The sequence below is a fragment of the Myodes glareolus genome, chromosome 11 (genome assembly GCF_982192425.1).
Source record: "Myodes glareolus chromosome 11, mMyoGla1.1, whole genome shotgun sequence".
NCBI classification, from domain to species: Eukaryota; Metazoa; Chordata; class Mammalia; order Rodentia; family Cricetidae; genus Myodes; species Myodes glareolus.
Genome location: NC_142036.1, coordinates 47,025,140 through 47,037,465, shown reverse-complemented (window position 1 = coordinate 47,037,465; position 12,326 = coordinate 47,025,140). Strand labels below are relative to the sequence as shown.

At 46.4% G+C, this 12,326-nt stretch overlaps 1 protein-coding gene across 3 annotated transcripts in view; it reads right to left on the bottom strand.

Moving 5' to 3' along the window:
• Window positions 1-12,326, bottom strand: part of Zfyve26 (zinc finger FYVE-type containing 26) — a 61,184-nt gene that overhangs the window by 27,355 nt on the left and 21,503 nt on the right. For all 3 annotated transcript variants that reach the window (XM_048415725.3, XM_048415726.3, XM_048415727.3), the window contains exons 17-25: window positions 11,116-11,235; window positions 10,839-11,003; window positions 9,630-9,848; window positions 8,312-8,414; window positions 6,457-7,202; window positions 4,584-4,780; window positions 3,548-3,652; window positions 2,039-2,161; window positions 1,522-1,698 (exon numbers count right to left, since the gene is read on the bottom strand). In XM_048415725.3, coding sequence (XP_048271682.3) covers window positions 1,522-1,698; window positions 2,039-2,161; window positions 3,548-3,652; window positions 4,584-4,780; window positions 6,457-7,202; window positions 8,312-8,414; window positions 9,630-9,848; window positions 10,839-11,003; window positions 11,116-11,235 — 1,955 coding nt within the window. The remainder of the gene's footprint in view (window positions 1-1,521; window positions 1,699-2,038; window positions 2,162-3,547; window positions 3,653-4,583; window positions 4,781-6,456; window positions 7,203-8,311; window positions 8,415-9,629; window positions 9,849-10,838; window positions 11,004-11,115; window positions 11,236-12,326) is intronic.

Genomic DNA, 12,326 nt, shown 5'->3' with positions numbered 1-12,326 from the left:
AGGAGTAAGAGAGTAAATATTTTAGATTTTAGGCCCTTAACCTATTCAGTTCTGTAGCATGAAAGCAAGCACAGGCAAATATTTAAATGGACATATGAATGGGTGTGTCCCGTTTCAATACAACTTGACTTACAAAAACAGGTTGAGGGCTAGATCTGGCCTACAGGTGACTGTCTGGCCTAGACCCTCCAGGCATGGTTGAGCTTTGCCTAACCCATGCTATCATTCTATGTGAGGTCTGAGTTAGAATGAACAACACAAGATGAAGCTAGTAGGCTGCCCAATGCTGGCAGGTCCAGTGTCCTAATCATAAAGTTGGATCCAAATGTTCTTTAGTGGTCATTTGTGAAGTTTGAGATATGGTCACTCTTCTGTCCTGCTCACTACCATTTCCCCCAACTAATTAAGTGACATGGATCAAAAGGAAGAGCTGAGCACAGTGGACGGCACCAGACCCTCAGCATAAAGAAGGTGGAGGCAGAAGGATTGGGAACAATCTCAGTTATGTAGTGAGTTAGAAGCAAGCCTGGGCTACATGGGACTTGCCTCCAAAACCAAATGAACAGAGAGCTAAAACCCACCAACCCCCAAATTCCCACAATAGAATAAAATAAAATAAAATAAAATAAAAGGAAAAACAACCTCTCAAGTAAGGCTGTGACCATGATTTTCTTGGCACTTGTTCTATTTGTGGGCAGTGTATATGAAAAGTCAGAAGAATTAGAAAAGAGTTGAGGGTCTCCAACTCTGGGTAACTGGATTAAGTCTTGTTTGTAATAACTTCTATTGGTGTCTCTAACCTATTTTCTCATAAAATTACTGAGACAAAGGACCCTCTTCCACAAGAATAGACTAGTTTATCATGCAGTAGTTTTAATTTTAAAATTTATGTGTGCATGTGTGTGTGTGTTTATGTGTGTGCATGCGTGTGTGTGTATACCTGATTGTCTATCATGTGCTACATGCACATAGTGCCTGTAGAGGCCAGAAGAGGGCATCCAATCCTTTGGAATAACAGGTTGTTGCGTGCTGTCTCACATGGGTGCTGGGAACTGAACCCAGGTCCTTTGTAAGGGCAGCCAATGCTCTTAACCACAGAGCCATCTCTCCAGCCCCTCAAGCAGTTTTAAAGGTGTACATTCAAATCTGTTTGGAAGAGAAGTAGTTCCTACCCATGACCACTTTTAATAGGCCTGGTGTGAAAGTCAACCACCAATATTTTTGAAAAGGCCAGTGATCCTAATGTATGGTCAGGCTTGAGAAACAATGATATAGCATGTACCATAGAAAGCGCAAGGACAGCTTGAGAGAACTGGGCAAATCTCTCTTTGGAGGACATGCAGAAAAACTGTGACAAGTCCTATTAGGACAAGGTGAGCTACCAGGTTAAGTTTTTACACAGCACAGACCAAGGGTGGCAAGTACCTGGCACAAGAGCTGAGGCAAGGGCAGATTCTGAAGTGGAAGTGAGGCCAGCAGTCCCCACTTCAAGCGTCATTTTCTCAAACCTTTCCTCCTCACCTTAGATCCCATGTACAGTGCGCGGATTTCACGGTGTCGGTCGGTGGTCAGTTCTCCATAGAAGTGGGAGGTGAGGTAGTTGGCCAAGAAGTGTGAAGTGGCTAAGCTAGGGTGCTGGTCAAGGGACCTCTCTGTGACCTCAAGGCACATGGTGCGATCAGGGATTCGTTGTAGGAGCTGCAGCAGAGGGTACAGAGGGAGGTGAGACCCACAGAACCCTCACGCCAGCCTTGTTTGGTGGGAGACGATAATATTTAGGTTCATTTACTTGGGGCTAATTGTCTTTCTCCACTCATTTGTTGCCACGCCCATACTTAACCAAGGAGCTGGGGTCAGAACCCCTGGCACCTAAGGTAGATCTGGGCACCTAGCTCAAGCAACTGTAAGTGGTTTCTGAAGCACAGAAGAGGCAGGGCTGCAATCACAAACACTGTGCAGAGGATTCAGTAGGAAAAAAAGCTACCCGAGGATGAACCGTGGCCCTCCCTGACAGAAACGATAAAGACTCAGAGCCTACCTGAAGAGCCTTCTCATGGTCTCTTCTTTCTAGCAGGTGCAGAAGATGTTGGTGGTGCAGACTGATCAGATGCTCCCTTGGAATGGAGTATAGATGGCCCCACTCCTCACACAGTTCATACTCCTGGAAGGAAATACACGCCTTCAATAAATTCCTTTAAATTATCAGTGGTCAGGGCTGAGAGATGGCTCAGCAGTTAAGAGCCCTGGCCGCTCTTTCAGAGCAGTTGGGATCACTTCCCAGCACCCACATGGCAGCTCACAACTGTCTGTAACTCCAGTTCCAGGATCTGGCATTCTCACACAGACATACATGCAGGCAAAACACCAAATGCACACAAAATAAAAATAAGTCTCTAAAAAAATTTACCGTCATTTTTAATTTTTTTGAGACAGTTCTCTTTTACTGTCGTTTTTAATTTTTTTGAGACAGTTTCTCTGTGTAGATATGGAGGCTGTCCTAGAACTGGATCTGCAGACCAGGCTGGCCATGAACTCAGAGATCCAAAAGGTGCCACTGGCTTAACATTCTCTTTGTTGTCATTGTGTTGCTCTTGTTGTTGAGACAGGTCCTCTCTACTATACAGCTCTGGCTATCCTGGAACTCACTATGTAGGCAAGGAGGGCTTGAAACTTGAATAAATCCACCTGCCTCTGCCTCCTGGGTGTTGGGATTACAGGTGTGTACCACTACATCCAGCTTTATAGCACTGTCTAGCATCCCTCTCTGTGCCGCTGCCTTGTCTGCCTTGTCTGACTCTGGGCTAAGTTTTGCCACTTGACATTTTATATCACAGTCATCTGGGATGCATCTTACATTGCCTTTCTCCCTAAAATGTGAGTCACTCAAGGGCAAGGACTAAGCTTAATAATCTTTGTCTCACCACCTTTCTGCACAGTGCCCACCAATATTCTAAGTGTTTCCTGAATGAAGGACGACAGTTTGAATGAGCCTCTACATTTTGAATTATATGTATCGGCCTCTTAAAGGCAGATTCATTTCTATTAGTGTCAAAATGGACAATAAAGACAGAAAAGAGATTCTCATTCATGACCAATCATGGAAATGCAACTTTGACCAATAAAGATACCATCCTAGTGGCACACACAGACAGACACACACACACAGTGGACAATATAAAGAATTGGCAAGGATATAGAACAATTAGAAATAGGAGTGAGAATTGACATGTGATTTGATGAGACGCTTGACTTCATCCTAGTAAAAAGGATGCTCATGATGAATAGAGTCCATGTGTAGAAACATTCTGCACACAGTGTAGAAATTCTCACATGGGAATGCCATGGTGATGTATTATCTTCCCTATCTCCCTGTGTTTTGGCAAATCTCACAATTAAAAAAGGAAAGATGTATTGTAGTTAGAGAGTCTGTGGACATTGATACCTGTGAAGGACTCTAGCTACACACCAGCTCAGGTGGACTCTATCTATACACCAGCTCAGGTGGTACAGTTCAGGGAAGAAGATGAACCCATCCTGAAAATGGTACCTGTGCTTCCAGAATCATGTTCATGACAGATGATGAGTCTTCAGTACAGCAGCTCCTCAGGGTCTGCCAGTCAGCCCACACGGGGGGATCCTGCAAACCTAAGATCTAAGGAAAGACGAGCAAACCATAAACCACCTGGCAGCTTCTCCATCTAAGAACAAATCATCTGCATGCTCACAAGAAAAGGACTATCCTTTGAGCTCTGCCCCAGACTCAAGCAGTCTGAACTTTTCAGGAAAGAGATGGAAGAAAGCAAATGGACAAGGGTTGTTTGGTGACAATAAACCTCTTCAGAAGTAAAATCGGGGGGGGGGGGGGAAGTCTGACCAGCAGCCAGGACAAGAAGTTCTCAGAGGTTCAAAGCCTGTCCAGCATCCCGAGGTCATTCGTCCCTAGTTTCTCTACCTCAACACTCCACCCAAGGAGTTCTTCCAGCCTGACCCATGAATCATCATCCTCCCTGTAGCATTTGAGCTCAAGATGAAAACTGTTCAAGAGGCACAGAAAGGAAACCTTCCCCCCTTGCCATGTTCACCTTGCCTGGTGAGCCCCAGGCTCTGTACCAGGCCACAGGGGAAGCTCTCATATACTGTATACTGGTTATACAGCCGAACGCCCTGAGTCCATCTCCCTGAGCCTCCTCAACTTGGATAGAACCCACCCCGTAAGATTCTTCCACTGTTGAAAGATTCAAAATGGTTCTGGAAATTAGCCGAGCTTTAGAAATAATATTTAAGAACAGACATGATGTAAGTAGGATTTACACGAAAGCTCATTCATGCATGTGAAAATACCTTTGTGGAATGTACAGCACCATCCCAGCAGTAATTTTATTTCTATTCTTCCTCAATGCAAATGCATTTAAAACAATAAGAGAAATCACACAGAGCTAGACAAAAGGCCTCCTTTCACTCATGTAAGAACAGAAGCCCAGCCTACATTTTCTGTTTCTTACAAAACCCCATCATGAGAGAATGGGCTAGTGGGGACAGCGGCTAAGAGATCTCTCTTCTATTCTTGACGCAACAGCCTATACCTTCTGATACACCCGCAGCTCCATCAGCTTCCTCTGCAGCTCAGACTTTAGTTCTTCTTGGACAGCCATGTCGGAAACACAGTAGGCCAGGATCTCCAGGCAAGACTCCAGGGGCCACCTGTCCACAAACCGTAGGGCCAGCTGACTTCTCAGAGTCGCGTCCTTCACAGGAAACAGGAACTGCCAACCTTCCTTGTCTATAAGACAAAGCATTGTTCGGGGGCAGCAAGCCTGCCCTGAAGAGTTTAAAAGCTCCAGCTAAGAGGGCTTTGTTCTATCTTATGGCCCAGGATCTTGTGGGGGTTAGGGGGGTCCTTTCAATCCATGTGACTATAGCTGGTCTTATACCCGGAATATTACACGACAGGGAGAAACCCTCTACTCCTGGTCCCTCTTGATGCAAGCCTATTACAGTCATGGTACTCTCTAAAGGGAGAGAAGGAGGGAAGGACAAAGGAGAGGCGAGGAAGGAAGGGATGCTTCCCACATTTTGTCCTGCTGCACACCGGGTACCCTTGCAAACTCAGCTGTCAATAAGGCTTGAGTGCTCCGTGTAATTTCTACTCTTCATCCTACACAAAAGTTATTGGAGGTAAATGAGCCTCATTCCCTAAATATCCTGTCACTAAGTAGCTCTCTCTCTCTCTCTCTTTCCCACACGCATTCATAAATCTCATCTTGGAGACATGAAAAGATAGACCCCAAGCAATTAATATCATACAGTTCTTGTACTGAATTTCTTTACCTTCTTGGGACGGTTTCCTTTCAAAGGGCACCTCTGGGGCTACTACAAAGCTACCCTGTACAGCACATCTGGCTTTTGCTCTCTCCAGTGGAGCAGTATGGCTCATTGATTTTCTATTTTGATCATACATGAAAACCTCATCTATTTACTTGTGTGTGTGTGTGTACATGTGAAAATTAGAGGTTGATGCTAGATATTTTCTATCAATCTCTACCTTAGTTTTTAAAAATCTTATTATTGTGTGTGTGTGTGTAATATGTATGTCAGTAAAGCTGCACACGTGTCATGGTGGAGGTCAGCCTTGGCAGTTACCTCTCTCCTACTTTTATGCTGGTTCTGGGGCTCAAACTCAGATCATCAGGTTTGTGTGGTAAGCACTTTCAGCAGCTGAACCTTACTAGCCTCAGATCTTACTTTCTGAAGCAGTGTCTTTTACTGACTTGGAACACGCTCTTTGGCTTGATTTGCGGGGCCAGCCAGCCCCCAGGATCTACTTGTCTCTGTCCCCCAAGTGCTGGGGTTACAAATGTGTGCTGGACACACGTAGCTCTTATGTGGGTGCTGGGGATCTAGGGCCTCACGCTCGGGCAGCAGCACTTTACCCACCCTGCCATCTCCCTAACCCCTTAAACTTCCCAAGTGCTGGGCTATAAGCACTGACCACCAGGCCCAGCTCACAGTTCATTAGCATGCGGATGCTCCAGTTCCTCATGTGTGGACGTGGGCTGCCTTCGGGCTGCGCTGGCCCAATGGCATAGCTGTAACAGAGACCACGTGGTCTACAGAGTGCTCTGCAGAAGACTGCTAACTTCTTCTACAGTTACCATCGACTTGAACTCCATCCTGGACCTCTGAAGGCAGGGCCCAGATTGTCATTTATACATCTGACAATGACTCAGACATGCAGGACTGTAAAGGTTGAAACTGGTTCTAGCTATCCATTCTAAAGCCACACAGGCTTGGGTTCTAGACTCGACTCAACTCACAATCCTGGGTAAATTTTCTAACTGCTCTGAGCCTTGGTCTAGTTGCAGGACCGTGAGGCTATGGTGACACAGTAACTCTCTCTAGAGCTCCTGTGAAGACAATGTGATCAGGACAGTGAGGGAGGTAGAGCGCCCTGCTTACCACACGCTGCAGCACAGCTCAGCACCGCATCCCTTATTTTGCTCAGGTCGTCCATGTCTCGCCCATACACTTCAACGAGCTGAAGGGCCCGTGACCAATCTTTGGCCACCAAGGCATCCTCAAAGGCCTCGGTGAGTACATCCAGGGCCACAGGAGAATGCAGGCCCAGAAGCACTGTAGAGAGACTGGCCTGACCACAGAGACTGGCTGCCAGACCCTGGCCTGGCTCCGAGGCTTGGTGTAGAGGCTCCCAGGCAGCCAGCAGGGCAGCCTCGAGCATAGGAAACTGCTCCAGGAGGTGCTCACACTCCTGGGCTACCTTCTCTGCAGTCAGAGGTGCCTCCCTGCGACCCCGCAATTCCTTCCAAGATAGGCTAGGCTTGCTGACTCTTGTCCCTCGGGAAGCCCGCAGGCAGGCTACTGTGGCCAGTATCTTCGAGCGAGACTTAAGGAAGGCCAAGGCAGAGGAGGTGAAGGCTGGGGGTGATGAGTCCTTTGGAGAGGGACGAGACTTCTTCTCTGCTGAGGGATTCTCGCTTGGTCTAGGCGAACCCGGCATAGAGAGGGGCAGGCCATCCAGGAGGTGAGAGGCGTGCTCCTGAGCCAGCATGTCCAGGTGCGTCAGAAGGGATGAGGCCTGCTGACTTTGCCGAGAAGGGCAGAGGGTGAGGGGCTCACAGCAGCAGCTGACAATGACCTGGGGCACACTTAGGTTGAGACCTTCTTGGGCAAGAAGGGCTGCCAACCTGGAGGAGAAGAAGCAGAAGTCCTATGAGGCCTGAACACACAGGCACCACTACCTAATCTTACAAATGCACTTATTCTTTCAGGTTTTGCTGTGTAGTCCTGGCTGGCCCCAAACTTACTGCCTTTACCTCCCAAGCGCTGGCTTTCAGTCAGGTATCATCACAGAGCAAAAGGAAATGAAGGCTCTCTTAAGAATAACATAAAAGGCAGTTTACCAGACACACGACTCAGCTCCGTTTCATTTCATAATCTGAGATCTGTCCACAGATTTGTCCCCTCTGTAGGGAGGTGATTTTTCTATAGCTATGAAGTATTATATAACTTAATTCATCCCATCTTTGCATACCAGGGAGTTTCCTGGACCATCGCACATGTACCACTTTTCATATGTACAACCAAGAGTCAGAACTAGGTTAGAAGACCTATCAATTTAATTTTTTTTTTCTTGAGACAGGGTTTCTCTGTGCAGCCCTGGCTATCCTAGAACTTGCTCTATAGATCAGGCTAGCCTTAAATTTAAGAGATCCGCCTGCTCTGCCTCCCAAGTGCACTCCATTACTGAACAAGGGTTCCTGTCTTCCCATAGCTGCTCTGGAATTTGCTGTCACGTGCTTCTCTGAGAGCAGACTCGGGTGAGATGCACTTTCCAAAAAGTTCTAATTTGTGTTTCCCTGAAGGTTAAGGATGGTGATTACTTTTTTTTTCCCGATTGATCGATAACGACCTATCAATTGATTATCGTTATCGATATCACCACGCGGGACTCAAACCCACGACCTCTGGCACTATAGAGCGGAGCGTTAGGCGCTCCTAGCTGGCTGAGCCACAGCTCAAGCTGCTTGGTGATTACTTTTTACAAACATTTGTGATCAATTTGTAATCTTAATAGATACTGATGAAATGCTTTGCCACAGGAGTTATAGCAATTTTTACGCCTTACCAGCAATGCCTGAGAATGCTTATTTTTTCTAGCCTCCGTGAGCACTGTCACTGAACCTTTGGCTTTTGCTCATCTGTGAGTGAAGACTCACCGTTAGTCTCCTACTTACAACACACACCAGCGATGGCAGGAGAGACAAAGAGAAGAAGTGTCGCAGGTGATGCCTACCTGTCTGGAGGAACTTGTCTCTCAAGCAGAAGATGGGACACCAGCTGGGAAGAGCTCTGCTGCAGGAGAACAAAGGGGTTTCCAACCTTGACCTCCACATTGTCTGAGAAAGTAAAGAAATAATCTTTGTCATGCCTGGGAGTGGTAGTGCACACCTTTAATGCCCAGGCAGAGGCAGGTGGGTCTCTGTGAGCTCAAGGCCAACCTGGTCTATAAGAGCTAGTTCCAGGACAGGCTCCAAAGCTACAGAGAAACCCTGTCTCAAAAAACAAACAAACAAACAAAAAACCCCAAAACACACACACACACACACACACACACACAAAAAAACCCGAGAGAGAGAGAGAAAAATAATCTTTGTCCTGCTGGGTGCAGCCATTTAGGGCTGTGTTTCAGAGACCCCAGTAGTCATAGTGTGAAAGACAATGGTGACAACATGAAGAACCCTTCTGTTGACTCATAGCAGGTAAAGGTATTCTCAACATGACCCTGGATACAAGTTCATTTACATCTCACAGTGTCAATGACTTCTAACCCAGACAAACTTCAGTGGCCACTCTAACCAGGCAGCGTGCAATGCTCACTTCAACCTGACTAAAATTGAAGTTGACATTTTGACAGCATTCTGTCTCCGAAACACTTGGAACAAGATGTGTTTTGGCTCTTGGAATGTTTGTATTTGTGAAACAGGGGATCATGGGAACTAGGATCTAAGTCTAAACATGGATGTTTCATGTATACATTATATACAGAACCCAAAGGTAAGACTATACAGTATTTTCATATATCTGTATTTTAATTATGACCTGTCAAACCATTTATGGCATCAGGTTGGTGGTTAAAAAGGTTTGGAATCTGGAAAATTTAAGATTTCAGATTTTTATCCTTCTGCCTAAAACTTGTTATGAACTCGGTCTGCGACTCAAGTCAAAAGCTTCGTTTTTCTACTGGACTCTCAAATCTACAATGGACCCCTGGCAGAATTTTTGTTCTGTTTTCTTACAGGGTGTTATATAGCCCAGGCTGGCCTGGAACTCTTGGTCCTCCTGCCTCTGCCCTCTGAGGGTTGGGATTATAGGCATGAGTCACCACTCCTGGCTTCAGAGATACTTTTGAGGCGCCGATTCCATGAGCTGTTATTGAGGACTCCATGTATAATTTTACTTAACACAAAGATGCAAGAAATAGATGAATAAGAGAACTCTACAATCTGATACCTTTAGATACTATGTACCTAGAAAGAGCCTCTTAAGAAAGCATGCCTATTCCTTTCCCTAAATAACAGTTCGTCATGACCCATATTGTTCTTTCTACTTACTGGGATCAGAGCTCAAACTCCGGAGAAGAACGGCTGCCAGGGTGCTGCAGTAGCTGAAGAAGACGCCCACATAGTCAGCCTGTCTGCCGCCTGCCAGCGCCTGCTTCCCCAGGGTCTTCTGGAGGAGCTGACTTTGGATGTGCACAGGGTGGGCCTCTGCCTCGGGGACCTTCTGGGCTGCCTGCTCCACTAGGGATGTGAGTGGAGTACTCCTGGGCTCTGAAAGGAATTAGGGTGGGAGAAGAGGCATGGCTTTAGTCTGTGCTTCTAGCTTTGGGTCGATTTCCAAAAATAAACATTTTATTTTTTAACTTTTATATATGCGCGCATGTATGTGGATCTGGGGTGCCTGCAGAGGCCTGAAGAAGATGTAGGATGCACCGGAGCCAGAGTTATAGGCATTTGTGAACTGTTCGGTGTGGGTGCTGGCAACTAAATTTGGGTCCTCTGGAAGAGAAGCAAGTAGTGTTAACCACTGAGCCATCTCTTAGGACCCTCGACTTTGGGTCAACTTTTGATCCAATGTATAAACTGAGCATCCTACAGAATGCACTGGGTGTCTGTGGGACATGTGAGCATCACCCTTAGAAGGTAGACAGACACCAAACACAAATCCCAGTTCAGCCATGTGGGCAAGTGATCTCAGTCAGGAAGAGCTTGGAGTCTAGAGAAATCAGGCTGGATAGCTGTGTTAGCCTCTTGGCTCTGGAGTGAAGTGTACCTTTATGAAGAGCACATGAAGCTTTTGGGGAGGGCTGACCAATACCGACAACTATCAGCTGGGTATATTTCTCACCAAGAGTGAAAAAATGTACCTGCTAGTGTAGTGAGAGTGTCTTATAAGTATCCTTTCAATTAAGAGTTGGGGAAGATGCCAAGGCGGTGGTGGCGCGCATCTTTAATCCCAGCACTCGGGAAGCAGAGGCAGGCGGATCCCCGTGAGTTCGAGGACAGCCTGGTCTACAGAGTGAGTGCCAAGACAGGCTTCAGAGTTACACAGAGAAACCCTGTCTCCAAAAACCACAAACAAATAAACAAGTTTGGGAAGAGTGAAGTGCAGTTCTGAGTTGTTCCTTGCTTAGCTAGAAGAGGCTGACCGAGCCCAGCTCTAGAGTGTAGAGCCTCTGCTCCAAAATGCTCATAAATCCTTGGCTGCCTCATCTCCCTCGCTCAGTCCTCTGCTCAGTTCCCAGGCAGGCAGATCTGTACCTGGCAGTGCTAGTGCCTCTCGCAGTGACTGGAGAACCTGATCCAACTGCTGGGAAAGGCTGGTGTGGCTGGCAACAAAGTCCTCGGTGAGGCTGGGCCAGCACGTCTGAAGCAGCTCTAAGATGCTACACCTCGCGGCACCTCCTCCCCTTTCTTCTGGAGTCTCTGTGGAAAACATGCGAGAAAGAAAGAGGGGAAAATAATGTCTTCTGATCCGTTGTTCCAAGTCCAGGAAAAACAAAGGTAGAAGAGGAGGTGGTGCAGTAAAGCTTCTCACCGGGTTTTGTTTGTCCCGGTAAGGTAAGCGGATAATTGAGAATCTTGTTAATTTGCTGAAGGACAACAGGAAAACCTCGAATACCATCGGGATTGAGGACAACCTGGTCTAGCTGTCGACCTGAAACAGAAGGAGGAAGAGGGACGCTGGAAGAAATGGGTTTTCAGAGGCTGATGCTCAGTTTCTTGTGTGACTTTGTCTTTTCTAATAGTAACTGTGAGCTACACACTGTGTCATTTTGGGTGACAACAGCAGACCTTGGTGTATGCATTGCCCGAGACTCTAGGACTGCCTCAGCTATCAGCAGCAGAATTTATGGCATTCTGTGGCATTTGTTGACCAAACGCAAAGGGACTCTTCTTGTGGATTTGCCTTCCTACTCCTTTCAGCCATGGACTTGAGCCAGAATCAGATTTATATTTTCTAATTACCCCAGTCTGTCTTCATACTTTACATAACCGATCCCTTTAAGACAGTGCTTCTCAACCTTCCTCATGTTGTGACCCTTTAACACAGTTCCTCATGTTGTGGTGACCCCCCAACTATAAAATTATTTCATTGCTACTTCCTAACTTTAATTTTGGTTTTGTTCTGAATTGTAATATAAATATCTGTGTTTTCCAATGGTCTTAGGTGACCCCTGTGAAAGGATCATGTGATGCCAAAGGGGTCGTGCCCCACAGGATGAGAACCACTGCTCTAAGAATTCCATGAACATGTCCTTGGAGATTTCCCTTTACCCTGGTTTATAGAGTCATGGCAGTCCCAAGCTAGGGTCAATAGGCCCAGGAGGGGCCTGTAGTCTGAGGGCACTCATTCACTTGTACCTTGGTTTCTGTATGCTAGCAGATTGAACCCAGAGCTTAAGCATGCTACACCCTTACCCACCCACCCATCTGTCTCATTCTTGAAGGTATGCTTCTTTCTGTCTTTTTAACAAGTACCACCTTTCAGTGGGTTTAGCGGATTTCTTTGTAGCATCTCCATACTATATGCCATTGTGCTTCTCGCCTCCTCCTCCTCCTCTCTCTACTCCTGTTGGGGATCCCTTCTTCCCTACAAACCTGATGAACGTATGTGTCTTCTCTCAATGTTATGATAAATTAGAAAAGAATTTCCTCAAATGGCTGCAGACTGCTGTCTATGAATACGAGACACCAACAGTCTCTATGCCACTAGGACAAGGGCATTAACTACTTAATGAAGTAATT